This window comes from Sesamum indicum, linkage group LG11 (genome assembly GCF_026168435.1).
Source record: "Sesamum indicum cultivar Baizhima isolate 11 linkage group LG11, ASM2616843v1, whole genome shotgun sequence".
NCBI classification, from domain to species: domain Eukaryota; kingdom Viridiplantae; phylum Streptophyta; class Magnoliopsida; order Lamiales; family Pedaliaceae; genus Sesamum; species Sesamum indicum.
In genome coordinates, this window is record NC_142667.1 from 15,573,821 (window position 1) to 15,600,851 (window position 27,031).

The 27,031-nt window shown below is 36.1% G+C and overlaps 5 protein-coding genes across 7 annotated transcripts; 4 read left to right on the forward strand and 1 right to left on the reverse strand.

Moving 5' to 3' along the window:
- The first annotated feature begins 1,015 nt into the window (after positions 1-1,015).
- LOC105174406 (large ribosomal subunit protein uL23) lies at positions 1,016-3,464 on the forward strand. Its single transcript, XM_011096504.3, has 4 exons — positions 1,016-1,116; positions 1,205-1,257; positions 2,111-2,477; positions 3,214-3,464. The coding sequence occupies exons 2-4, from the start codon at positions 1,245-1,247 to the stop codon at positions 3,296-3,298; spliced, it is 465 nt and encodes a 154-aa protein (XP_011094806.1). The 5' UTR covers positions 1,016-1,116; positions 1,205-1,244; the 3' UTR covers positions 3,299-3,464.
- An 801-nt stretch (positions 3,465-4,265) lies between these two features.
- LOC105174407 (Pentatricopeptide repeat (PPR) superfamily protein) lies at positions 4,266-6,403 on the reverse strand. Its single transcript, XM_011096505.3, has one exon. The coding sequence runs from the start codon at positions 5,954-5,956 to the stop codon at positions 4,394-4,396; it is 1,563 nt and encodes a 520-aa protein (XP_011094807.1). The 5' UTR covers positions 5,957-6,403; the 3' UTR covers positions 4,266-4,393.
- Positions 6,404-8,456: 2,053 nt separating this feature from the next.
- On the forward strand, positions 8,457-10,381 carry LOC105174408 (F-box protein At2g39490). 2 transcript variants are annotated; one of them, XM_011096507.3, is made up of 3 exons: positions 8,457-9,513; positions 9,602-9,760; positions 9,885-10,171. In XM_011096507.3, exons 1-3 carry the CDS (start codon positions 8,665-8,667, stop codon positions 10,020-10,022), a joined length of 1,146 nt encoding a protein of 381 aa, XP_011094809.1. In that variant the 5' UTR covers positions 8,457-8,664; the 3' UTR covers positions 10,023-10,171. The 2 variants fall into 2 exon arrangements, with proteins under 2 accessions (XP_011094809.1, XP_011094808.1); XM_011096506.3 differs by having other exon boundaries at positions 8,462-9,513; positions 9,868-10,381.
- A 3,550-nt stretch (positions 10,382-13,931) lies between these two features.
- LOC105174409 (diaminopimelate epimerase family protein) lies at positions 13,932-17,420 on the forward strand. Its single transcript, XM_011096508.3, has 9 exons — positions 13,932-14,278; positions 14,666-14,833; positions 14,975-15,045; positions 15,480-15,537; positions 15,723-15,902; positions 15,994-16,078; positions 16,569-16,628; positions 16,803-16,876; positions 17,022-17,420. Exons 1-9 carry the CDS (start codon positions 13,991-13,993, stop codon positions 17,136-17,138), a joined length of 1,101 nt encoding a protein of 366 aa, XP_011094810.1. The 5' UTR covers positions 13,932-13,990; the 3' UTR covers positions 17,139-17,420.
- Positions 17,421-18,202: 782 nt separating this feature from the next.
- LOC105174410 (ATP binding microtubule motor family protein) lies at positions 18,203-24,695 on the forward strand. 2 transcript variants are annotated; one of them, XM_088875573.1, is made up of 24 exons: positions 18,203-18,331; positions 18,424-18,638; positions 18,852-18,981; positions 19,092-19,247; positions 19,331-19,668; positions 19,757-19,895; positions 20,064-20,161; positions 20,239-20,395; positions 20,479-20,548; positions 20,632-20,708; positions 20,983-21,036; positions 21,106-21,186; positions 21,267-21,378; positions 21,461-21,547; positions 21,743-21,918; positions 22,005-22,166; positions 22,265-22,372; positions 22,447-22,605; positions 22,688-22,771; positions 22,989-23,194; positions 23,516-23,617; positions 23,703-23,812; positions 23,895-24,046; positions 24,147-24,695. In XM_088875573.1, exons 2-24 carry the CDS (start codon positions 18,463-18,465, stop codon positions 24,336-24,338), a joined length of 3,126 nt encoding a protein of 1,041 aa, XP_088731699.1. In that variant the 5' UTR covers positions 18,203-18,331; positions 18,424-18,462; the 3' UTR covers positions 24,339-24,695. The 2 variants fall into 2 exon arrangements, with proteins under 2 accessions (XP_088731699.1, XP_088731700.1); XM_088875574.1 differs by having other exon boundaries at positions 18,218-18,331; positions 18,403-18,638.
- The last annotated feature ends 2,336 nt before the right edge of the window (positions 24,696-27,031 follow it).

Sequence of the window (27,031 nt, forward strand, 5' to 3'; positions counted from 1 at the left end):
ACGTACTTTTTTTAATAATTCTTAGATTTCATTTTAAGAACTCTTATAAGAAGAACTTTCAGAAGAGCTCGTACCCGAGCTAATGAAAGTTTCAAAAACTATATTGTTGGACCTGCAGAGTATAAGTCAGAAAGCATAAAAATCAGCTAGTAATCACATGGCCGACAAGCCATTATGACCAACAGTTGAGAAGGACGAAACAATGACAAACTCAGTAACGCCATTTGAAAGAGACAAGGTGATTACGAACGCAATTACGTCATCAGAAAATAAGTTTTGAGTTCGAGTTTAAAGTCCGTAGACGCTTATAAATAAAGAAGCAATGAAGGAGGGGGATCATCGAAAATTTTCTCATACTCTTCAAAGTATAACATTTTAAGTTCCAAAATTTTTTATAGTTTTTCAATTCTTAGTTTTATGGGAGTTTTCCCAATAAGTATAGTCCTCTCAACGAGAGGCTAAGTAGTTGTCTTCACTAAAAGGGGAGCAAATATTTATGTAATGTTACCTATATTTTTTCAATAAAGTAAAGGCTTTTGTTCAAATTATCCACCCATAATTTTATTAAGTCTTTACTTTGGAATAAACGAAATAGGGCTTTACTGTTTGTTGCTGAATGAGCCAAGGGCCTACGATTCATCTGCTTAGGTAGTATAGTTGAAGGAAGTCCGTAAAATCGAGGCTTAGAATACTTGACAACAAAGTGATTAAATAAGGTATGTATTTATGGAGGCATAATTTTATTTCGGAAGCATGTAAGGCCTGATCGACAAGATGAGGACTATCTTTGAAATAAAAAAGGGTTTGAGGACCAAATAGAATGTTATTATAAAGTTTGGGGGTCAAAATATAAATTTGGTACCAAAATTACAAATCTCTGTAAAGTATGGGATCAAAATTAGCTATTTTACAAAGTATAGAACCAAAATTGCAAAACCCACGATATATGGTACCAGAATTACAATTACCTCAAAAAATAGAATCCTAACAAAATGAAAAACACAATATGTAAAAAGGTCAGGCACGTGCTAAGCTCGTGCACTGCCTCCAATATAAAAGGTTCGCAACTTCTCCGCTTCCAGGAAACCCTAGAACAGCAGTCCTTCCGCTCCTGAGGTTATCTCCGTCTCTCGCTTCTTTAGCAGCTTTTCTGCATTCCCAACACTCTGATGTATAGCTAAGTATCAATTCATTGATTTTGCAGGCAAGATTTTCATTAGGGTTTAGGGTATCTTCCGTTTGAAATGGCTCCAAAAGGTACGTGATTCTTCTCGTCAGTGATTTGAGATTCTGAAAATGTATTTGCTACTGGAGTAGAAAATGCCAATCGTTAGTTTATTTATTTATTTTTCGATTAAGCTGCAATAAGTTAATCACGGTGAAAATCAGTTTGGTTTCAGATTATGTCCAAATTTTTAGGCAGCAGTTTTGTGTTTGTATTGTAGACGGCGGAAATTTTTATGGTTTGTAGTTCGAATAGAGTAGTTAACTCTCACGTTTTCTCATCTTGGGGTGTCGTGGATGAATGTTGTTGCCATAAGCTGTTGTTTGAGAGAAGAAACCTTGAAGTGTATACTGAGAGTTGGTTAATTAGATATTTCAGTAATGTATTCCGTGGAGATAAGGAGGCGAATTTGGTTCACCACAAGAATAACCTATATATGGTGCACTGGATACTGATTTGTGAGATTATACTTAACTATTTGCTTAGGGGGCACTGAGAGGTTGGAAACTTAATGGTTTTGTCTGCATCTGTTGCTTGATTTAACTTCTCTGCTGCAATCATAGAACCTGCAGTAGATGAAAACTTGTGATGTTCCAGTAGCATAAAACCTAGGTTGAGGCACAAAGAAGAAATATTTTGATATAACCCATAACAACTTATTTTGTTTCGTATGACCTCTGTTTTTATGTTAGCAACATAGTGTGTCGATACCCATAGAGTTTACTTGTTATTGTTACCATATTCTGTATCCACCTGCTTCACTGGATTACGATGCACTTCCTCTCTATTTTAATCTTCTGAGTGAAAGGCATATTATTGTTGCAGAAATCACACGGCTGTCCTTTACTTTGTTAACTAATTATTTTTTTTTATGTGAAATTGCAGCTGATCAAGCAAAGAAGTCAGACCCGAAGGCTCAGGCCTTGAAAGCTGCCAAAGCTGTAAAAGCAGGTGGAACAACTTTTAAGAAGAAGTCCAAGAAGATACGCACAAAAGTTACATTTCATCGACCTAGGACATTGAAGAAGGACAGGAATCCCAAGTATCCTCGCATTAGTGCCCCTCCCCGTAATAAACTTGACCACTACCAGATTCTGAAGTATCCTCTCACCACGGAGTCTGCAATGAAGAAAATTGAAGACAACAACACCCTAGTTTTCATTGTGGACATCCGTGCTGATAAGAAGAAGATCAAGGATGCGGTCAAGAAAATGTATGACATTCAGACCAAGAAAGTGAACACCCTCATCAGGTGAACAAGGGGACTTCATGAACTTTTTCTATTAACATGTTATGCTTGTATCATGTTGATTCCGCTTTTAGTGAGATTACATTACTATTTTCTAGGACCTGCAGGTTTCTAATGGATCTGATCTGTTGGTACTGTAATCAGGCTTTAACTTAAGTCATCATAGGTTTAGATTTTTTAATTAGTACTTGTCAAACTCTTTCTATCAGAATTTTTAAGAAGCAACTTAGATTAGTACAAAGAATTGTTGTTCCATTTACTGTATTTTGATAACTAAGTTACTGTCCAGGGAAGCTCCCTTTGTTTGTCCAAGGAAATTAGAAGCCAGTTCATTTTGTATCTGAATTATTGCGTCCACCTGAATTAATGTCACTGGATACTTGGACATTGTTGGCTACTTGGTTAGAGTGTGGGTTGATGAGCATGCATGAACTGCTCTCATCTAGAAGCCTTCTTCATTTCACTTCTGCTAGAATTTTAGAATTTTCCTTTTAAAATTTGAAGTTTCATATGCCTGTGGTTTCCTTTATGCATTACTATCGCTGTACTTGATTTGTATTTTCACGCAATTATATTTGCTGAATGAATTTGTTGAGAAGTTATCTTACATCCACTCAACTCATTATGCATTTAGCTCCAATTGGCTGTGTCTTGTGAATGTTAAGCCATGACTTGTTTGAGTCTTGCAAAGCTTTTTTTATCTTGTCCTCCATTTGATTTTTGTGGTCTACTGTTTCAGGCCGGATGGAACTAAGAAGGCATATGTTAGGTTAACACCTGACTATGATGCTCTGGATGTTGCTAACAAAATTGGAATTATCTAAGTGGTGAGAGCTCCAGTTTCGTGCTTATGCGTGTGTTAAAGGATTGGACCACCACCACTTTGAATTTTGTTTTTTGTACTCAAATGCAGAACCAAGTTTTGTTTCATGTTAGATATCGGAGCTTTGGATATGATAATTGCGCAAGTGACTTTAAAACGTTTTCTTAGATTGTATTGCTATTAGCTTACTTACCCTTACCAGTTGCATGGCATCTTTCTTAGTCTTTTTGGTTTGTTTTGGGTGGTACTCCCCCTGAGCACACCCGCCCCACAAGACACTGTTAGGGGAGATATCATCGTATTTGGTGATTCCTTTAAAAACATTCCCAGAAAAAGAGCAATTTCTTGTTTAACAGCTGACGTGTTTCTTTCTCTCCTATACGCTCAACACCATTTGGGTAGTAGATCTTATATTCCGCTATATTAATGTCCGATCATTCCTTGAAAAAACATACCATTAATTAGTAAAAATTTTAGAACCATGATCATGTGGCCCCGCCTTTTGGTGTTGCTCCATTAGGATAGACGAAACACACCACGAACGTAAAAATTGCATTTGCTTTATATCATCTCACTAGAAGAATTATAATATTTAGTTATAGTTAATAATAAATAGCTGTAGCTAATAATTATTGATCACAATTGATTTTGGCTGTGATTTTTGTGAGGGCTATAACACTTGTTATGGCTGAAAGTCATGACAAATGTTTTTATCATGACTCGTAACAAGTAACTTTTTCATGGTGAAAAAATTAATTTTTTTATTCGATTTTATTTAACTATAGTTAATAGTAGTCGTTTACCGCGATTTTTAGCCATAGTCATTACTATTGTGGTCAATAGTAAACTTTTTTCTAGTGTCTGGAACCTTTCCGGACCTTAGCTCCAAAATCTTAAATTGAGGAAATGTGGTAGACTGAGGTCCCAAGTCGTAACTGAAGAAATGTGTTAAGACTTGAATGATAGAGTAGTAAACTTTTTTCTAGTGTCTGGAACCTTTCCGGACCTTAGCTCCAAAATCTTAAACTGAGGAAATGTGGTAGACCGAGGTCCCAAGTCTTAACTGAAGAAATGTGTTAAGACTTGAATGATAGAGTTAAAATTCGATTACAGTGTTGGTGTCCTGGCTGTCCATTACATGTTGAAGGAAAAATCCTAAAGCCATGTAAATATCATCCCTACTGCTATGTCTCTTGTCTCCTGTAACAAACACATGAACCTTGCTTTTGATTTCTATCCAACTGCTGCCTGGTGTCCTGCTTAATCCTTTCTCCCTCATCTTCTGCCTTATGTCCAATACATTTTGCCATCTTCCGGCAGCAGAATGTGCATTAGAAAGCATTACATAAGATGACACGTCTCCAGGATCCAACTCCAGGATTTTTCTGGCAGCAACTTCCCCCAATTCTAAGTTTGAATGAACCTGACATCCTCCAAGCAATGCTTTCCAAAATCCTACTCCCGGGTCAAAGGGCAAGTCGTGGAGAAATCTCTCAGCTTCTTGAAATCTCCCAGATCGTGATAGTAAATCAATCATGCACGCATAGTGCTCTGATTTTAGGAGACTCGGGTCCTCATATCTTGCCTGGTTGAAGTACTTATAACCCTCATCAATAAGCCCAACATGATTACAAGCCAATAGCAAACCAAGAAGAGTGATGCTATTCGGCTGAATGCCTTTTACCTTCATCTTCTCATACATTTCGATTGCATCTTTTCCTAGTCCGTTCTGAGCATGGCCGCAGATGACGGCATTCCAGGACACTATATTTCTTTCACGCATTTTATTGAAGGTCAAAAGACTGTCTTCCATGCTTCCACATTTTGCATAGAAACTTATCAAAGAATTCGCAAGAAACAAGCTAAGCTCACCCAAGAACTTGATTGCACTAGCATGCATACTTCTCCCGATGCCTAATGCCCCGACATTGGCTGCTGCAATAACGGCACAAGGATAGGTAGACTGACTTGGGACGACACTGTCTCTTAACATCTCAACAAAATAATTCACAGCTTCCTCATTTTTCCCTGATTGACTGCAGCCGCTGATCATAGTATTCCAAGAAACCACATTCCTCTCCGGCATTGACCGGAAAACACCCCCAGCTTCATCAAACCTTCCTTGTTTAATATACCCGCGAATCAACGTCGTGTAAGAAACCACATTTGGTTCATGGATATCCTGAAAAGCCCTTAGAGCATCATTAATATTGCTCAGCTTGACATAAAGATCCAACACTGAGCTGCCCACAAAGACATTGGAGCTAAGACTGATTTTCTTGGCATAAGAATGAATTTGTCTCCCCAGGTGGAGGTCTTCTAGCACAACAGAAGAATGAATCACCGTGCCAAATGTGTACTCATTAGGTGTAATGTCCAGAAACAACATTCTTAAGAAGCAAAGAATTGCTTGTCTGTGTTGGTTTTGTTTCGCAAAGTGGCCTATCAAAGACGTTGCTGATTCTACATCCCGTTTAAGCATTTCATCGAGCAGCTGGTGAGGACCAAAGCTTCCGTCCAAAACAACATCTTGGCCCGGTTCGGAATGTCCAGCAGATAAATTATGGGAGCTCCTAGGAAATATGTTGTTCGTTAGAGGGAAATAATGTCCAAACATCACGAGTTTATTCTGCCGAATCGAATTCGGCACTGCAGCCATTTCAATGTTATCTTCTACAAAAGTGAATTCATTAATTACAAAACCAATTTCAAATGAAAAACAAAAGACAAATGAACAATGATCGCTCTGGGAACCCGTAACGCTACTTCCAATACGTAATTTATTAAGGCTTTATTACATTTACACCACATACATATCAACTGTTTACACAAATCATTTATGAGTTTTATATAATTATAAAAATCACCCTAAAATATAGGGTATATTATGTAATAATAATAGTTTTTTTATATAAATAAATCATAAATTTAAAGTGTAAATAGAATGATCCCATTTATGAATCTAAAAAAAAGCGGCTGGTAGCAGAAAAATATGTAACTACATTGGAAGACCTAGTTAAGGAATATGCAACCCTTCGAATAGTCGAAAGATTAGGTGTACGGGAGTCGGAGTCAATGTCAATGCTGAAATAGTATTATTATATCTCCTGACTGAGTTTGATTGTTTCGCTAATTGCTACACCAACCTTCACTTTCATGTGTATATATATATATATATATATATATATAGAGAGAGAGAGAGAGAGAGAGAGAGAGTTGATTGGATCATAATTTGCTGTGAAACGTCAATTTCACCGAATTTATGGTTGGAGCCAACACATTCGTTGCCTTAAAGATAAAGTAACAACAGAATTTACTGTAATTCAGGTCAATAATATTGTTCTAATTTTGATTTTAACTAGAACTGGAAGTAAAATAAAATTATTTGATATTTGATTGAACATAATTTGTTAAACTTAATAACCTGAACAAATCATTTTGTTGGATAAGTTTTCAATCTCGACTCGACTGGATTAAAAATAACAAAAATATGCTTAAAAAATGGTAAATTACACTTTTGGTCCTTATACTTGGGGCCAAAATTAATTTTGATCTCTATACATTTCGGGACATGATTTTGATCCCTAATCTTTATAAATTGTTATGTTTTTAGTTCAACCATTAAACTTGGGGTTAAAATTAACGGAGTTGGAGAACACAACCGCGTTGTTCAACCAAATGGTCGTGTTCCTCAATGTCATGTTGGGCTGGCAGTTTTTGCAACACCTTCGGTGTGGAAAATTTTTTGGTGATGCGTCTTACCTTTGTTTTTGCCTTCGTTAAATCTATATATCCCACCTGCGCGTGCCCTTAGACTACCCTCGTCACGGCTAACATTTCCCACCACTCAGTTTTTTTGCTTCCGACCACAACCGCTATGGGTGGGTCTTGCTTCTCAGAGGTAGTGGCGTGGTGTTGCAAAAACTATCAACATAGCAGGTGAAAAACGATCATGTTCTCCGAGTCTGTTAATTTTAACGAGTAGATAAAAAACATAATAATTTGTAAAGATTAGAACCAAATCGTCCCAAAAAATATTCATGGACCAAAATAAGATCAGGACCAAATTGTCCCCAAAAATATTCAGGGACCAAAACATAATTTACCCTTTAAAAAGATCAAATTTCATATTTGATTCAATTATAGTTTGTTCGAGTTCGATTAGAATAATAATTAAATTAAATTCAAATACAAATTTTTAAGTTTAATATTAATTCAAATAAATTTTAATAATAATGTGTTGGATTCCTCTTAAATCATTGAAAACCCTAATCAAATATATACATATATTTATATATATGCACACACAGCTCAACTTCATTATTTTTGTTGGTCATGAGACACTGTTTCTTACAGAAAGTCTCTTGAATCATACATCTGATCTAATTCTTTAAAAAGTCCGAAATGGTCCTGACCACAATGTTCAATTCCTCAACTACTGAATGCATGTTTTTTTTATTGCATTAAACTGTAGTTAGTTGATAGGATTTGGTACAATTAAAGGTCAATTTCAATCAAATATATATAATTCAGAATTTCCAATTGCAAAAATTTATTTAATTTTTGACTTTGCTTTGTTTTCTTAATCAAATACATTTCCCTCAACTTTCCTCGACATGTTAATTGATTTTTGATTATTTTCAATATTTAAAAACCCAATCTTGACATTTGGTTCTTACCTACTAAAAACAGCTTTTAAAATTAATTGAATTTGATAGGATGTCTCCAACTAACCACTATTCCAACCAAAAATTTGATTGTCGTAAGCTGCAAAACATATGCTCTTATCTTCTCCAGTTTGATCCACTATTTCTAAACAATTTCCTCATAAACTTCAATAATTTGTCAATGATTAAGCTTAAATTAATCATATTTATGGGATCTCAAATTCGTTTTGGCCTGTCGGTGTAGCGTTAAACGTAATTTACTTTCCGAAAAATTTTGAAACGTTCCCCAATGGAAAATGAAAGCGAAATTTTAATTCGACCGAATTTGATCAAATTATAGTTTGATTAGTGTACAATTTAAGAAAAATTATCAATTAATTGGATTGGATTTGACTAGATTTGAATTAATTATATGACAAGTAAAATATACTTATCGTGTGATTAGTATATAATTTGAAAAAAACAATCAGTCAGATGAAAAATGTATTATACTTGATTAATTTGGTTCTACTCAATTTGATTTGGGCAAAAAGTCTCCTTAAGCCCGACCTGCCTTAATCTTCCCAGCCACTGCTCAGAACTTTCTTCTTAAAAATGGAATGACATTTGTCTCAAAAGTCAGAGGTCATCCCGGCCGGTTGAATATGTCGGAACCACACGTTGTTCCTCTTCCTAATAAAATTTGAAGATATATGCTAAGATGTCATCCTCTGTATGTGGTTCATCAAGCAGAGAAGACGCTGTATTAATGGGAGAAAGGCCTGATTTGATCAGCAGCTTGCCAGACGACATTCTGAAGAACATCATGTCCATGATTTCTTTCAAAGAGGCAATTCAGATCACTACACTGTCAACTTCTTGGAGAGGCCTAGTGAGCCCGCATCGTGTAACCGTAGAGTGTAATATAGTTCGATCGGATGCTCTCGAATCCAAACGAAAGCTAAAGCCGATCATCGAGTCTTTCTTGGGATCCAGGGAAAGTTTCCGGTCGTTGAAACTCTATCCCGATTTATGTGATCGGGATTTTGCGGTTTGTACTAGAGGAGCTCATGGGGAGCTTCATCTCGACTTCTCAGGACATAAGGAGTTAGTCCCGTGTACATTCGGTATGGTTCTTGATCATAGTAGCTGTGCAGGTCCCAGGTTTTCGTCTGTCAGGAATCTGCATCTTAGATCAGTCTCCCATCTTGTGGGAAACCTGGTCGGTGATCTCTTCTCCAGTTGCAGGATTCTTGAAACCTTGAAGCTCGAGAAATGTCGAGGATTGGAGAACCTCGACATCAAATCGAATTCATTTCTGAAGAATCTTGAGATAGCTGATTGCCCCAACATTGCTACAATTACGATATCTGCAGAAAACCTCAAGTCCTTCTCGTATAAGGGAGCTCTCCCCATTATTCAGCTTATCAACATTCCACATCTCGTCGATGTTGCACTAAATCTGGGAGATGGTTTAGGGAATAAAAGCTTTGATTGTGAAGAGGTTTTATCTCTTCTGTCCTCTGTTAAAGATGTCGAGATTCTTACAGTAAGCGGTTGGCTCATTGAGGTATACATGCTTCTCCTCAACTTACGCTACATACATATTAAGGAGCAAAAGCTTCTCTTAACATGCTTCTGTTCTTGGTTTGCCGCAGGTGTTATGTTCTGCAGGAGTGATTTTCAGCGCGCTGGACTTCAAGTTCAGCAAATTGAAGGAATTCCGATGCGTCTGCTCCAAAATAAGCAGCAAAACTCGCGATTCACTGGCGTGCTTCTTGAACACAACAACTTCCTTGGAGGAATTATTTGTCAAGGTAAGTATTTAAAATTTGCATTGTTACTGCGTTAATTTGTTTTCTTTATTTATAAAGTTAACGCAACGAGAACTAAATATTTGCACATTAATTCTGAAAACGTGTAGATTGATCCGAAATCCAGGACGGTGGAGTGTCCATTGAGCAACCAGTATTGGCACGAGCCTCATTTGTGGAAGGATTATGCTACTGTGAAGAGCAATGCTCGGTGGCTGAAAGACTTGAAAACGGCCAAGATTGTCGGTTTCACAGGGGAAAGTGATGAGTTGTTGCTGGTGGATCTGTTGCTTCACACCGGCATTAATCTTAAGGAGATGACTGTCTTTCCATCAGCACAGAGTGATGATTGTGCATCGTGGAGGGTTGGGAGGGTTCCTTGTAGCCACCTGAAGTACATAAAAGTGAAGTATGTGCTGATTTCTTGCCCAGAAATTGATGCCTGTTTTGTGTTGACAGAGGCCAACAACTATGGTTGAACTCATACAATTCAAGTATTTGCAAGAAATGCGGCGGCAGTTCGCACGAGAAAGAAATGAAACTACTATCATTTTTCATCTTTTACCGCAGAATAGTGTTACATTTCTTATTTCACTTAATATATACGTAGCGTGTTTTGATAAACATTATGGAAAGTCAATTTATTTGTTTTAGTCAACTAGAAAATATATATAGAAAGTGCATCGAGAGATAAAATGAAGGACCTCTATATAAATATAGAAAGGTGGGATGCATGATATGATAGTGTTGCTGCAAGTGGGAGTTTTAGAGATGTTGGGAATTTATCCACTTATGATGAGCCTGAAAAGTTAAACCCTCACTCAACTATTATAAAAATAATGGGTTACGAAAATCGTCAGATTACGAACCAACATATAGGAAGATTAATGAATCTATATAGATCTAAAATAGCAGAATATATGTAAAATATTTACAAATTTATGAATGCAGTAAAATTATAGAAAAATAGAGAGACAGAAAGATTGGCCCAGGGAGAGAGATCCAATGAGGATACCCCACAGCCATTAAGGCCGGCAACTACAAGACCGGTTGCTTGAACCCAACCATGGCCACCAAGGCCCAGTTACTAAAAACAGCCACCAAGGTCAATCACATTGACCTAAAAAGAAACCACCAAGAAATCGATCCACAAAGGACCACTCACAACCACTTAGAATTCCACTTAGGAATCAAGTTCATAAAGAACCTTTTTAATTGGAGCAAGGGAGAAGAAGAAGAAGGAGATTTCTTATTCTGTTATATTACCTCATAAAACCACCGTAAGTATTTATAGATGTAAGGCTTAGAAACTGAGAGAGAGCCATTTATTACCAAAGGGAGAGGTAAACGATGGAGCAAGAATCCGAGAAGAGAGAAGAAGAAAGAAAACGAGGAGTTGGGGAAACTAGGGTTTCAATTATGTAGTGAGAGAGAGAGAGAGAGAGAGAGAGAGAGAGATCCTTAAAATTAGAGAGGGCAGGGTCAGGTAGATGGGCCGAGTGGAGAGTGGGCCAAGGCAGTATGAGGTTGGGCAGTCGTCTAAGGTGAGGGTTTAGGGGTGCTGTGGGCATGGCCTACTAATTTTGGTCTTCGGCCATAATTTCTCAACAGATTGCTCATCTCAAACCTTGAGCAACTTGCTGAGTTGCTTTGTCAACTGTGCATGTAGTGCGATATGCTTCAAGTTTCCTTCATTTTAAAAGTAACAAGATGGGAGAATCGGAACCACATTGAGCATGTGACATTTACATGCACAACACCCTTCCTTTACAAGAAATCGTAGTCCAACTTTTTTACCAGTATCGCATAAATTTCAAATTTCACTCTATTATATGAGTCTTACAATTTTATTTTAAAAAGACACCTCGTTAGAGAGAGGAGACCTTGAGAGTTATAAGCTGCTTAAGCACATCTTCTGTAATTAATATGGAATATGAACCTATATTCATGCTTATTCAAAATGATAACGCATTTATTTAAATTTGTAGTAATGAAATGTTATTCAAATAAATGCAAAGAATTCTATATTCTTCTACCTACTTATTTTCAGTGAAGTGATCGATCATATCGTCATGTAACAATGATAAATAGTGTAATGAAAATTGTGGCCCATGATCCATTTTGATAGGCCCAACCCACACCACCAAATAACTCACTTGATGGCTACCCAATTCTAATACCTTGGTCTATTCTTTGGCTTGGCCCACTTCTGCCACCCAACTCACTTGACCCGACTCAATTATCTTGGTATTTATCTCTCCTTCTTTTTTAGATGTAACCCTAAACCTAATTCTCCCTCTCTCGTCTCCTCGTCTCTCCCTCCTTCTTCTCTCTAAAATCTCCACCATCATCTTCTCTCTCTTCTTGTTGTCATCCTCCGTCGTTCTTCTCTCTCACCGTCTGGCTTCACTCTATTTAAAACCCTGTAGTTGCTTTTGGTAGTTAGAACGAGTTGAACAGAAATCTTCTTCCCTCTTTTCCTCTCTTGCTCCCGATTAAAAGTTCTTCGTGAACTAAGTTCCTTAGTGGAGACCTGAGTAAGTCGTGTAACTTGGTGGTGTGTTTTGCATTTTAGCAACCGATGAAGTGGTTGACGGCCTTGGTGGCTATAGGCTACTCTCTGCCGAATTTGGCCCCTGAGCTAACTAGTTTCTTGATCTCTCTTTATATTTGTTACTGCTTCTGTAGATTTGTAAATACTTAAATATATATATATATATATTTATATATTCTGTTATTATTAGATTTGTTCATATATATATATATATATTTGTAGATTCTGTAACATTGGTTTGTATGAGGATTTTTCGTAACCCACGATTTTCTGTAATAGTTGAATAGGGTTTATATTTTTGGGGCTCACTACTGGTGGATTCTTCCAATAGTCAATTTAAAGTTAGATTAGTTGCAAAAAAAGTTCTTTTATGGATTAAAACAATCCTCTAAACTAAGAATTTTGATCTGTTCATGCATTCTTTAAAATTTAGAAGAAGTGCCTACCATTATTGTTTGTACTTTAAATATGATCATTATGTTCATGTGTTTCTTGTGCTTTTATGTTGATGATATATTAATTGTTAAGCCAACTTAAAATTAATTAAAGAATTGCAAAATAATTTGTACAAAAATTTTAAAATGAAAGATTTGGGTGATGCTAAAAAAATATTAGAGCTGTCTACTGATGGAAACATAAGCAATTCTATAATTTTTGTTGAACAAAAATCCTATGTTAAATCTTTATTAACTGATAAATTAGTAGTCTTTTCTTTTTCTTCTTTTTTTAATATAACGTACTAATTTATATATTTTACTCTTATTTATATTACATTTGAAAGCATGACAAATTATTTATTATGTACACATAAAAACAACGTATTACAAAAATAAGAAAGAAGTGATGGCAGCCCAGGGGTGTGGAGGAGGAGGCAGGATATGTTTTCAATCCTACCAAATACTTTGGCAAAATTCAAATTTGTGGGTGTTGTTGCAACATGGACCTAGGTGTTGAAAGGTTCATTCCCTTTACCAAGCCAGTTGAGTATAGGTCCCGTGATCCATAATTCGGCCTCTAATTTTAATTCCTCACGGAGAACTGGGCCGTACAGGGCTATTGTGGGCCCAAAGATCATCATACACTGTGGAAAAATATTTCATCTTATAATTATCTATACTATTATAAGAGAAAATTTTTTGTCATATTAATTTTTGAATATCTAAAATTTTTATTTTATTTTAAAATAAATTAATTAAATTAGTAATTTTAATATTTTTTTAATTATTTTTTTTCACTTAACCAATGACTACTCCACATTTATTATAATTTATTTTTTTTCGCAATTTCTTTTCTCATTGTCTCACACCATACTTCTTTTTATATGCTATATGCTCGGGAATCGTGGAAACCGCGTGCAACTCTAATTAGTCAGTATATGTATTAACTTCAAAAGCAGTTAACTGAAAAGAAAGGTTTGGGCCGTGTTGCGCATTTGATCAATTCCACTAACAGAGGAATTGATAGATAGCATAATGTTAGGCCCAAAGCCCAGTATTGAAACGATTTGGGCTAAGGCCCACCTTTTTAAGTCAATTAATGAAAATGTGGGACGTGGTTAATAAATTTAATTATACTCTAATCAGAAACGAATAGTGTAATTAATCTACTTAAATTTCTATTCTAACAACTACCCTTTGACGCCTCATTCTTCCTCGCTCTCTTACACTACGCCCAAGCTAATGGCGATTGCCGCCGCCATAAGGTTGCTGCCACCTACAGCCGTCAGCCGCCGCTCTCTTTCCTCTTCCTGTTCACCTTCTTTCGTTTTTTTGCGGCTCTCTTCTTCTTCGTTTCAGCAGCCGAGTACTGTAAAAGCTACCGCTGGCCAGAGACCTGGTTTCAGCGTCTTCTCTTCTATGAGCATTCAGACTCCGGAGAAGAGTTCTACGGCGTCGTTTCTCGATCGTAAAGAAAGCGGAATTCTTCATTTTGTCAAGTATCATGGACTTGGCAATGATTTCATATTGGTAATGTTATTGAAAGGAAATGCCTGTTTGGCATATAATTCATTTTTTCCGTTGTGATTATCTGCTGATTTTTTGTTTGCGAGCGTAACAATAACAAGTTCCATCCACCAAGTGTTGAAGGTTATTTTATGGTTGAAATTTCTTACAAAATTACGTACAGTGGTAGTATTTCTTAAAAACGGATAGTAGTACTTTGTATCAAGTCTGATATTGGGCCATTTGATGTGTAAATTCGTTAAATCAGCTAATATTTCAAGACTTAAGCATGCTAGCTGCTTCGTTTTTAGTTTTTGTTTATTCATTGAACTTATATTTTAGGAGTTAAAGTAAATTTTTTTGGGTCTTTAGTTTGATGATTTTTTTGTGTCTATATATTGTTCTTATTAGGTTGACAATCGGGATTCATCAGAGCCAAAAATTACTCCAGAGCAAGCAGTGAAATTGTGTGATAGAAACTTTGGCATTGGAGCTGATGGTGTGATATTTGCAATGCCTGGCATCAATGGTACCGATTATACCATGAGGATCTTTAATTCTGATGGTAGTGAACCCGAGGTAATTTGTCTTTTCTAAGATTAAGCATTTCTGTTGTTGCATTGTTTTGGTCATTCACTGAGCTCTAAATAGTAAGGTTGACTTGTTTCTGTAAGTTGTGCTTGTCCTGATGAAGTCATTTTCCCACTTATGTTGTTACAGATGTGTGGTAATGGAGTTCGATGCTTTGCCAGATTTATCGCTGAGCTTGAAAATCTCAATGGGAGGCAAAGGTTCATTTTTAACCATTCTTTTCTGAAAAAATCCTGATCATCTTCGCACTGTTGGGCCGTTCAAGATATAACTCTCTTTGTTCTTGTATTTGTATTACAGTTCTGAGTTGAAGTTCATTGAATCTATGATACCTTGCACTCGTCCAGATGAATAAATTTGTTGTGAAACATTTGCATAAAGTCACTATTTATACTGTCATGTTTTAAGTCATATCTTCGCTACATCGGCCACGCAGATGGAGCTTTAGAGCTGTAGCTATCATTTCGCTTCTGTGATTCTAGTTGTGATCCTTTTTTATTTGTTTATATTTTTATAAGGATTCTAATTGTGATCCTAGTTTGCTATTTCGTTCTCATTTTTCTAATCATGGAATAAAGTGCACTCTATGATGCATTACTATTCTACTCATGGATGTTGTATTCTGGACTTGAAGCTTCACTGTGCATACTGGTGCTGGTTTAATTATTCCTGAAATCCAGGAAGATGGAAAGGTACCCAAAGCATCTCATAACTCAGTTTATGATTTGAGTTTTTCTGAATATTACATTTTGATAGCTATGTCTATGACATGCAAATTTTTTATCCATTTCTGCTTGAAAACTTCGTAGTCTAGGAAACAACTTCCTTGAGATCACTATTTATGACTAGTTTATTCAGCAATTGCTCACTTTTTCAGGTCAGAGTTGATATGGGTGAGCCTATTCTGAAAGCATCAGATGTTCCTACAAAATTACCTCCAAATAATGATCAGTCTGTTGTCAAGGCAAAATTGGATGTAGATGGGTTAACCTGGAATGTAACTTGTGTTAGTATGGGAAATCCTCACTGTGTCACTTTCGATACGGAATCAAGCAAGGTAACGGCTCTTTACAGCTGTTCTTTGTTCAGGAGGTTGTGGACAGGTTTACTGTTCATATCTTTATCCCCTTTGGCTTGTGATGACACAGGATTTGCAAGTTGATGGTCTAAATTTAGCAGAAATTGGCCCAAAGTTCGAACATCATGTGATGTTCCCTGCACGAACAAACACAGGTATAAGCTACTGTTATTACCTTGGAGAGTTAGATATTCCATCTTGTCAGATGTACCTCCTAATTGCAAATATGCTCTTTCATAACACAAGGATTAATATCATTAACTAGGATTTTTTGTTATATCTCCATGATGTTGGTGCAAAAATGAAAACTTGGATTATGGTATGTACTTGGTCGCCTTTAAGAATTGTTTTACTGCAAGAAATGAATTTTAAACACCAACTATTCTTTGCACAAGCCAACATTGGTTTTACCATCATGGCTCCAACCCTGATGATCTTCTTATTTTGAAGTACAAAATGTAGGTTCCAGTTGGGGCTTATGCTCAGATTGATCATTGTTTCCTATCCATCCATCTAGCTCAGACAACCCCCTTTTTGAACTCCTTTTATAGTTTGAGAAAAGAGCAATTGAGGTCCTCCCTCTACATTTTCTATTATACATTTCATGTATGCTTTGCTAATATTATGACACGTCTTATGTTGCAGAATTTGTTCAAGTCTTCTCTCCAAGTCACCTTAAAATGCGTGTTTGGGAGCGAGGGGCAGGTTAATTCTTGTTCTTATTCCTATGGGTATTAGATAGATTAAAATTTCCTGTGATATGTACAACTCTATCAACATTTCTTGTTTCAAGCTTCCACCTCTAAATGTGGTTTTCATTTAGTGTTGAGCCATGGTTCCAAGTTCCAACCATGAAGCTAATTTGGTTTGATGCTGCAGGTGCAACACTAGCCTGTGGAACAGGAGCCTGTGCGGTTGTGGTTGCTGCAGTGCTAGAGGGTCGTGCAGAGAGGGTAAGTTTGAAAACTTGTTCTCCACTGCAGTACTGTAAATTTACTAACAGGCTCTCAGTCCTGAGAATTTCCTTAGAAGTCATTTCCTTATATGATGAACACTTAATAGCAATAATTTCCTGGTTTTGGATATTGCTTCAAACAGAGTTGCACGGTTGATTTGCCTGGAGGGCCATTGGACATTGAGTGGAGAGAAGCCGACAATCATGTCTACATGACCGGCCCTGCAGAAGTAGTATTCTATGGATCAGTTCCTCTCTGATGCTTTGGTCTCGGCTGGAGAAGAATCGTCGCATCCACGGGTTGACTTCTGTGCTACACCTGAAGAGGGGGGCAGGAGTTCGAGAACTGTACTAATTTCGTTCTTATCCGAAACTTAATATCTAGCCAAACTTGGTGTAAGCACCCTCCGTGCAATTTATGCGGGGATCTGCTAATATGATTTGAAATAGATTATATCAGGGGGAGCTGCTTGCTAGTAAGAAACCTGTAAGGTGTTTCCACTTCCTACCAACACTATTTGCCTTTATTCTGCGAGTTCAAACTGACGTCTTTCTTTGGTGGAGATGAGGAGGGAGGAGGCCTCCACTTTTCTGAGCAATAGCTCCTCCGTATTTTTGACATAAATAATAAGAAAAGCTGAAAAGAACCCAATAGCAGAAAAGCTTGGGATCTCCTAATGTCAGATCATTCCACCACCAAAAGAAAGTCACAAAATGCTTCAATTGTTGCATTACACTACTTCATACGTCTTTACAATCTTTCCCATTTTCCGGTCAGTTTAGGTTTGAACACAAATTTGAACTCAGATTTGCAAATATACAAATAGAAATCAACCCATATAAAATATTGCATGATCGGATGTGATCAAAGTAATATATATCTTGTAAACAATAATCTGCCTTTTCATATAAAAATTGCGCTTAAATATATAATCTATGAGTCAAAAATGGTTTTTTCCTTTTCCGGGAGAGGCAATAATGATTTTATTTATCTTTTTTGGAATCAAGTTTCAGAGTTTTTTAGATCTACATTCAAGTGAAAAATGCTAGTCGTGCATCCAAGATCATTATAATTATATTTTTTAAGAGAGACACTTCAATGAATCAGACATAAAAAATTTCTACTATAATAGTATCGTATTTGAATTTTGAATATTTGCATGTGTTGAGTGTGTAATGTGAAAGACAAAAAAAAAAAAAAAAAAGCAAAAAAGAAATCCACCACCCCCACAGTCCTATCTCCACGTGTCTCGTATCAGCGCGCCCGAATTTGAATTTGCTGAAGCCCAGCCCACTTTTTCAAAAAAGGCAACAGTAGCCTGTCCTTTTCTTTTAACCCAATCTTTCTTACATAGCTACATATCCCTGTATATTCACTAGCCGTTAGAAAAATCAAATCAAACACCAAATCCCCCGCTCCACCATCAGCTACTTCTCTGCGAATCGATATTCAGTAAGAAATTGTTTAGTCTTTGACTCTTTATCTTGATCCATGCTTCAATTACAGTGATATATCAGTATTAGATTTCTTTTTCGTTGGTTTAGCTTGGTGGATTGAAGGTATTAATTGAAAGCGCGAAGAGAATGGTGTCATTGACGCCGGATTCCCGGAAGGTGGGGACGGGAATGGCGCCGTCTCCGTCGCCATTCTTTACGCCGCGGCCCGAGAGGAGGAGGCCCGAATCAAGAGGGTCCGACTGGAATTCAAATCGTCAGGAGAAAGATAAAGAGGTCAATGTGCAGGTTCTCCTCCGGTGCAGGTGGATTAATTCAGACCTTTTATTATTTTTTTTTACAGTGAATTCTGTATTAGAAAGTTTCTACATATGGATCGGAAATTGGCGTCACGGGCTTTCTTGCGCTGCTTATATGCAGAATACTTTTGTTGATGAGTGATGTCGGCTTGCCAATTTTACTGTTTGAAACTTTCGAACTAGAACATCCTAAGTATTTCATTTGATTTCTACTTTTAGGCCATTAACTGAAGATGAACAGAGGTCCAACGTGCCCATGGTAGTAACATGTAATGATATTAAGAGAGAAGTCACTGTTTTGCAAAGTGTTGCTAGCAAGCAAGTGGATAGAGTTTTCACCTTTGACAAGGTTGGTTGCCGATTCTAGCCCGTTTGCGATTGTGTAACTTTGAGTTTTGCTTAAGATTGCACGAGTTCGCGTTCACATAGTGATATTTATACTTTTTAAATATTGTAAAGGTTTTCGGGCCGAAAGCACAACAGCGATCCATATATGATCAGGCTATTTCTCCAATCGTTAGCGAAGTATTAGAGGGCTTCAACTGCACAGTCTTTGCATATGGGCAGACTGGAACTGGTAAAACTTATACCATGGAAGGGGGGATGAGAAATAAGGTATGCAATTAAATTTCCTTTCAAATTGTTGTTATGTTTCCCAGAGCTTTAATGTAAGATCAATATTGAGTTCCTTGCTGTAGGGCGGAGAGTTACCAGCTGAGGCAGGTATCATTCCTAGAGCAGTTCGCCAAATCTTTGACACCCTTGAAGCACAAAATGCTGATTACAGTATGAAAGTGACCTTCTCGGAACTCTACAATGAGGAAATAACTGACTTGCTAGCTCAAGATGATCAACTAAAATCTACAGAAGACAAACAAAAGAAGCCCATTTCTTTGATGGAGGATGGAAAGGGTTCTGTGATTGTAAGAGGACTAGAAGAGGAAGCTGTGTACAGTGCTAATGAAATTTACAGCCTTTTGGAACGAGGTGCTGCTAGGAGACGCACGGCAGACACCTTGTTAAATAAGCGGAGCAGGTGTGAATTGTCTTCGATTCAGTAGTGTGTATGGTTTTCTGTATGTTCATTACTCTAGGTAACAAATATATCTTTTTATCTTTTGCAGTCGTTCTCATTCTATATTTACTATAACTGTTCACATAAAAGAAGGAACCATAGGTGAAGAGGAGCTCATTAAATGTGGCAAGCTCAATCTTGTTGATTTAGCAGGATCAGAAAATATTTATCGTTCAGGTGCTCGAGAGGTAAGAATGAACTCTTGATTCTGATGATAGAATGAAACAACCATGACTCTTTGGAAACTTGAAGAGTCCACACGGACTGGTTTAGGATCTTTTGCTTCAATCTGTTTCAATGAGTGCAAGAGTTCTTCTGGTTGTTACTCAAGTTCACAATGAAAACCAATGTTGCAGGCTCGTGCAAGAGAAGCAGGTGAAATAAATAAGAGCTTGCTAACCTTGGGCCGAGTCATTAATGCATTGGTGGAGCATTCTGTTCATGTACCTTACAGGTGATGGGAAGAGTTTTTAGTCTAGTTAGAGACAACTGTGTTTCCTAGCTTGATGGCATCTTCCATTTGGTACACAGGGATAGCAAGCTTACGAGGCTACTGAGAGATTCGTTAGGGGGAAAAACAAAGACTTGCATCATTGCCACAGTCTCTCCCTCTGCGCACTGTTTGGAAGAAACACTGAGCACACTAGACTACGCATATCGTGCTAAAAGCATAAAAAATAAACCAGAGGTTTATATTCTTGGCCTAAATCAGCCTTTCTTCTGACACTTCAAATGTTTCATTTAAGCTAAATCAAGCCACTGGTTTTGAAGGCAAACCAAAAAGTCACCAAAGCTGTGCTGCTTAAGGATTTATATGTGGAATTAGAGAGAATGAAGCAAGGTTTGATGATTTTCTTTTTCTTTCTTTCGTTTGGCATAATAAACATTACTTCTAAAGTACTTTCCCACTTTGAATTCATTCAGATATTCGAGCAGCAAGGGAGAAGAATGGTGTTTATATTCCACATGAAAGATTTCTGCAGGATGAAGCTGAAAAGAAGGTCAATATGCCAGCTCTGATAATTATTAGTTATTCACCAAAATCCAAATATATCAAGAGTATTAACTGCAGGAAAATAGTTTAGTGAAGTTTTAAATATAATTCTGGCAGATTTAATGTTCAGTGTTCGTTGTTCACTATCTAATCTAATGTATTTTTACATGTCTTTTATTTCGTTTACCACTATGACGGACTCTGCATATTTCATTTTAGAATTAATTGCTCATGAAAATTTATTTATTTAAATCTTATAAGGCAATGTGTCAATCTTGCAGGCGAAAAATGAGAGGATAGAGCAATTAGAGAGTGATCTTAGTTTGAGTGAGAAGGTAATCCTTCCTTGTTTCTTTGTCGAACTTTTCTGGTAATCATAGTCTAACTTGTTTACTCTTCTACAGGAAGTTTGTAAATTGCGGGAGCTCTATCTAAGTGAACAGGAAAGGAAACTGAATGTTGAAAGTGAGCTTAAAGACTGCAAGGTACTAGAGAAGATTCATAGAAGATATTCTATTTTCCGGCCATTCTGTAATCATTAATAAACTAATGCAATTTTCTTCAGGAAAATCTAGAAACAATACGTAAGGCCTTGGAAGATCTACAAGATAATTACAAAACAGCTCTTTCAGTTTTGAGCGAAAAGGAGTCTGTCATCTCCAAACTACAATATTCAGGTAGGATAAATTTTCATTAACGCAAGACCTGTCTGTTATCTGCATCTTTTATTGAAGCCAGCTTGAATTTTTCATTATGCAGAGAGCAGTCTAATTGATTGTGCAAAGAAGTTGAGGGTCAACTTACAAGATGCATCTCAGGATATTTCTGCACTTTTTGGAAAAATTGGTATTTATGTTCTCCTTCGAATTATTTTGTGCGCTTGTTACCTGTTGATTTAGTTTTATGGATCTATATTTCTCATGTAGTTCAAGATTTACTTTTGTGCCTTTGGCTTTATCCATTGTCCATGGCTCATTAAAATGGATGTGTTTAAGAAAGCTCGCAATGCATGAAATAAATCTTAACCAAAATTCCTTGCAGATCGCAAAGACAAATTGGAAAGAGAAAATCACAGTATTCTCCTTATGTTTGGAGCACAGCTTGACCAAAGTTTGAAAGATCTCCACAAGATCATTCTGAGCTCTGTATCCCAGCAAGAAGAACAACTGAAATGTCTTGCAGAGTGCACCAACACATTTCTTGCTAGTAAATATGAAGTAAGGCGAGTTGCAGTCTGAAAGTTAGCTATAGTTTTAAGTTTGCCAAGCAGCTGATACATGTGCTTGTTTCACTTGCATATAAGTCAAACGACGCCATGGAAGCAAAATTAAAGAAATTGTCAGAGACTTATACTTCAGGAACCCTGAACCTGAAGAAGCTTGCCGATGCATTGCACATGAAAGCAAATTCTGATCTTGAGCAAATGGCATATATGATGTCAGCCCAAGCAACTGAAGTTGAGAATGTATGATGAAGTTGGCAAAATTGAACTTCAATTGCATTGATGTGTTGGTGCAAACTTCATCTAATTGCCTGAGATTTTGTGTTTGGTTGTGCATGCAGTTCTTCAAAACTGCATCTGTGGAAGCCAAGGAAGTGATTTCTGACATTCGAAACTCCCTGAATGAACAAAAAAAACTGTTGGCTCTCTCTTCCAAACAACAAGCAGAGGTTTGCTGGATATGTGCTTTGCAATTCTAATTCCTTACTAGCACACTTATACTTATTTCTTGTATACATTTTAGGGACTTAGTCGAAGTCTAGCCTCAGCACAAGTGATATCAAGTGCAGCCATTGATTTTTCAAATGACCTCCACCGGCGAGCTTCTGAACTTATGCAACTTATTGAACAAAGTCAAGCTGAAAAATCTCTCGCGTTACAAAATTTTGAGAAAATGTTTAAGGTCAGGTGGAAAAGAATTTTTCATGTAGCTTGACTATAGTTCCATACAGAAGTTTACCTTCTATTATGTTCTGTTGCAACAGGAAGAGGCTCAAAGAGAAGAAAAAATAGCAATTGAAAAAATAGCAGTTATATTATCCACCCTTACAGCTAGAAAAACTAACATGGTAAGTTTTATTCTTGTGTGAACCCTAACAGCTAGAAAAACTAACATGGTAAGTTTTATTCTTGTGTGAACCCTAACAGCTAGAAAAACTAACATGGTAAGTTTTATTCTTGTGTGAACCCTAACAGCTAGAAAAACTAACATGGAAAGAATAGCAGTGATATTATCAGCCCTTGTTAGGCACAACATTGATGCCAGAGAATCTGTAAAAATTTCAGGTATCTAAGGCTTCAAAAGGCTTTGAAGACTCTAACATTCAAGAAAGCAAGAGAGTGCTGCTGGAGTTGTCCAGCATGCAGGAAGTCTTAACTTCAGAAATGGAGGAGTTAAACAAATATGTGGAGAAGGTTAAAGGTCACTATGTGGATGAAACATTCTCATCAACTGAAAGCAGAGCTACAATAGAAAATTGCTTGCAGGAATGGTAATAATTTTATCTTCTATATCTTTGATTTTGGAGTGTTCCAACACATTAATTGATTTATATCCCAAATATGTCTTTTAAGTGAAGGTTCTGATCAACTCAATGATGACTTTTGTTAAAAAATACTGCGAAGCAGTAAAACCATTGGATTCAGGCGAATTAGATTGTAAGAGAAAACTGTTGTTAGATAGAAAAATAATATGGTGTCATATTATGGTTCAAATTCACGCATAGTTTTACGTAACTGTGCCATTTGATGTTGGTGGAATTAGACTGATCTAAAGAACTGGAAAGTAACTATACTTTTTCTCTATGTCCCAGTGCTGAAAAGGTGGATTCCTCTAGTCAACAGTGGGAAAGGGCACAATTAGGCTTGAGCTGTCTTGCTAAGGATGGTCTCGCCAACATAGAAGCTGTTGTCCGGTAAGTTCTGAGAAATTTGTTTTATTGAATGCCGTTACCATCATAGCCTTATTCTTGCTTTATCATCTCCGTCTCATCTTGGCAGGACGAAAACTCTTGAAACTCATTCCCTACATGACAACATTGTTTCCACTTCATCGTGTATGAGTGCAGAATTTGATTCCCACATTAGTGATGTGAAGACCTCTATGAATGGTAATTGTTTTTATAAAATATGCAGTCTTTTCAAATGTTCCAAGTGTAGGCTTATCTAAGCAGAAAAACGGTGGTTTTTCAGATTCTATTACATTAGACAAGGCAAATAATAAGGAAATAAACATGATAACGGCAACCAGCTTGGCTCAGCTCAAGTCGACACGGCTGAACCATAGTGAACAAATATCAGATATCTGCAACAGATCAGAGCAGTGCATCCATAAAGATTACTTGGTAATCACAATAACCCTTTTAACTTCCTCCAGATGTAAAATTGAGCTGAAACATTGAAGATTAGGAAACTGAATGTTTTTCCGGTTTTCGCCTTAAACAGGTTGAGCAGAAAACTAATGTAACTCCTAAGAAGCGAGTAATCTCAATTCCCAGCTTGGAGTCCATAGAGGAGATGAGAACTCCTATATGTGAAGTTGACACCAAGAACAGATCAAAACTGGAAAATAATGGAAACAAGAGTTTGCAGGACCAACACAGAACTCCTTTCCAGAATGTTAACGCAATAATCTAAGTGTTATCAGCAATCATGGTTGTTGTCTGTAGTTCAATCCATCTTCAATACCACCCTGAGTACACTCATCGACCGATGAGTAACAAAACGATAAGTCCAGCTTAACATGGAGGAAAAACGCTGAAAGCCAAGGGAGTTGCTTTCAGGTCTGTACTCTAATCTGCATTTAAGCTATCATGTATGGTTTGATTTGGATGCTTAAACTTGTCTGTATCACTTGTGATTCAGTGAGCAGGCTTTTCAGCTGATGATGATATAGAAGTAAAGCTGAATTTCGTAGTTTAATTTCTATATATCAGCTACAGGAAAACTTAAGATATAATCAGAAATTGCATTTCTGGGTACGTTCTTCGTTCACTTTCATGTCATTTTTGGTTATTTTCCATGCCTTCTAATTGATTATCTAGATAAACATTAAGGCAGAGATGAGTATCTATCATATCTGTAACCTGATGCATATTGGCTGCATATTTTATTTGAAAGTGAAAATAAAAATAAAAGCTTTCTTGAATCATAATCATCTTTTTCACTTTGACCCGAAAAGAAAGTAGGTATAAAGTTGGTTTCTTGCTCATACTAATCATGTTGGTAAAAAGCCTACATTTTCACTTTTCAGCCTAACAGTCTTTTTGCCCATCTAATTATATGTTAATTATTTCTCTTTTATCTCTACAATTTTTTGGTAATAACAGCTGAACCTCCTCTTTCCACCCTACCCTAAGTTTATGATGCAATTTATAACGCTCCAATCACGATACGGTGAGTGATATTTATATGGCAATGATAATATATATATATATATATATATAGATAGGGATAATTACACTATATTCTTGATCTATAATCTACACAAACATCACTTAAAAAATTATATGTATATTCACAAAAAATGTCAATATCATTTACATAAACTATCCATGTCCTTTTTTTAAAAAAAAATTCCACATGCACTTCTAAAAAACGTCAACGCCATCCTTGTGTTTTTACTGCTATGAATGGTTTTTATAATTTGGCAAAGAATAAGGATGGTTTATGTAAATAGATCATAAATCAGGAGGGTAAAAATAATTATCCCAAAATAATATTAAGAGTAAATACACATAATCAATTGTAAAAAAATTACAGTAGATCGATAAAATAAATGCAATAATTATTCTCATTCATGCCCTAATTCCTAATCAATCTAGTTTGAGAATTGCCGGAGCTAATTTTATTTATTAAGCCAAGTAGGATGTATAATAATACTGAGGGTTGCCCTCAATATTATTATACATCCTACTTGGCTTAATAAAAATCCAAACGATATCTAAATCAAACTCGGCATACTCATCTACTCAGCATACCACAATTTAATAATTGCTCACTACATCTTTTCCAACCAATTGGAAAAATGTCAACTTTAGGGTTCATCATCACCTACATATATATATACATATAAAATAATACATTATATAATTAATGATTTTGACTAATTAATATTCTGCTTAATACCTTAGGTAAGAGTAGGGAATCCCATCTGCTGAAAGGCTGAAAAGGGAAGTCTGATTGGTTGTTTCCTCCAAATTTTGATTATTTAATTATCTGTATTTGATTTTAGGCTCAAGAACCATCACATGGGGCTTTCAACATGACCCTCAACAAGTACGTTTTTGTTTTGTTCTGTTTTTTTTTTTTAAATAATAATTATATAATTACATCATTATCTCAAAAAATTGCTTAACGCATCATTTCGATCAATGCATCAATATAACTAAGAATAATGAACAAGTTATAACAAAATTATATAATATAAAATAAATAAACTGATATAGAGTGAGACAAATATTTACACGTTTAATGAAATATTGAATTTATTCATAAAACCTCAATCTGAACAAACACTCAACCATTTACTTACTTGAAAAGTCAACATCCCAAAATTTTCATCATAAATTAATTATAAAAGAGAGAGAGAGAGAGAGAGAGTATGGCTGTCGTTTCTGATTAGTATAATAAAACGCAAAATATTCAAAAATTTGCATATGGTACAGAGTTTATTGCATGTGCCAAAGCATAAAAGTTACACGAACAATTGTGCATGGCGACGCAATTTCTAAAATAAAATAGAGTAAAATTAATGATATGGGTCCTGGAATGGAGTCACCACTTAATAATGTGCTACACTTACTTCATATAAATTTTAATTTATAATTACTGTATTTTAACATTGTTCAATGGTCCCGATATAGTAACGTATTGGATTGTCCAATCACAAATAAATAATTAAGTAAATTATATTCACATTTTTTAAGGTCATGTCTAATTACACGAATAAATTTTTTGTATTTTGTAGAATTACAAGTACACATCTTGAGGTTAAAATTGTAATTACAACAATACCTCATTTTCAGATGTAAAATTTTATACAAAAACCCCTGAGGTACACTCCCTTCCTTGGGTGGTGGAGTAAGGTTCCCTCGATCCTAGGCTTTGGTACAAAAACTCGAACACGATTTTGTGATTTACGGCTCGAGCTCGAATTATATGTAATGAGCTAGAGCTAAATAAAATAATTTGTGTAAATTGTTGTTATGATATGGTACAATATTTTAATTTATTGTTATACATATAAAGTATTAATTAGTTTAGTAGTAATATAATTAGTAAAATATAGAAAAATATATATATATATATATGTGTGGATATTAAATTAT

What these genes read in the sequence shown, in the direction of transcription:
- LOC105174406 (XM_011096504.3), top strand. An exon ending in AAAGTGAACACCCTCATCAG is followed by an intron (nt 2,478 to 3,213) that starts GTGAACAAGGGG and finishes CTACTGTTTCAG; the next exon opens with GCCGGATGGAACTAAGAAGG.
- LOC105174407 (XM_011096505.3), bottom strand. Translation starts at nt 5,956, where the DNA reads ATGGCTGCAGTGCCGAATTCGATTCGGCAGAATAAACTCGTGATGTTT.
- LOC105174408 (XM_011096506.3), top strand. Translation starts at nt 8,665, where the DNA reads ATGTCATCCTCTGTATGTGGTTCATCAAGCAGAGAAGACGCTGTATTA. An exon ending in TAAGCGGTTGGCTCATTGAG is followed by an intron (nt 9,514 to 9,601) that starts GTATACATGCTT and finishes GGTTTGCCGCAG; the next exon opens with GTGTTATGTTCTGCAGGAGT. An exon ending in TGGAGGAATTATTTGTCAAG is followed by an intron (nt 9,761 to 9,867) that starts GTAAGTATTTAA and finishes GAAAACGTGTAG; the next exon opens with ATTGATCCGAAATCCAGGAC.
- LOC105174409 (XM_011096508.3), top strand. Translation starts at nt 13,991, where the DNA reads ATGGCGATTGCCGCCGCCATAAGGTTGCTGCCACCTACAGCCGTCAGC. An exon ending in AATCTCAATGGGAGGCAAAG is followed by an intron (nt 15,046 to 15,479) that starts GTTCATTTTTAA and finishes CTGGACTTGAAG; the next exon opens with CTTCACTGTGCATACTGGTG. An exon ending in TCGATACGGAATCAAGCAAG is followed by an intron (nt 15,903 to 15,993) that starts GTAACGGCTCTT and finishes GTGATGACACAG; the next exon opens with GATTTGCAAGTTGATGGTCT.
- LOC105174410 (XM_088875573.1), top strand. Translation starts at nt 18,463, where the DNA reads ATGGTGTCATTGACGCCGGATTCCCGGAAGGTGGGGACGGGAATGGCG. An exon ending in ATCGTTCAGGTGCTCGAGAG is followed by an intron (nt 19,896 to 20,063) that starts GTAAGAATGAAC and finishes CCAATGTTGCAG; the next exon opens with GCTCGTGCAAGAGAAGCAGG. An exon ending in ATTTTGAGAAAATGTTTAAG is followed by an intron (nt 22,606 to 22,687) that starts GTCAGGTGGAAA and finishes CTGTTGCAACAG; the next exon opens with GAAGAGGCTCAAAGAGAAGA.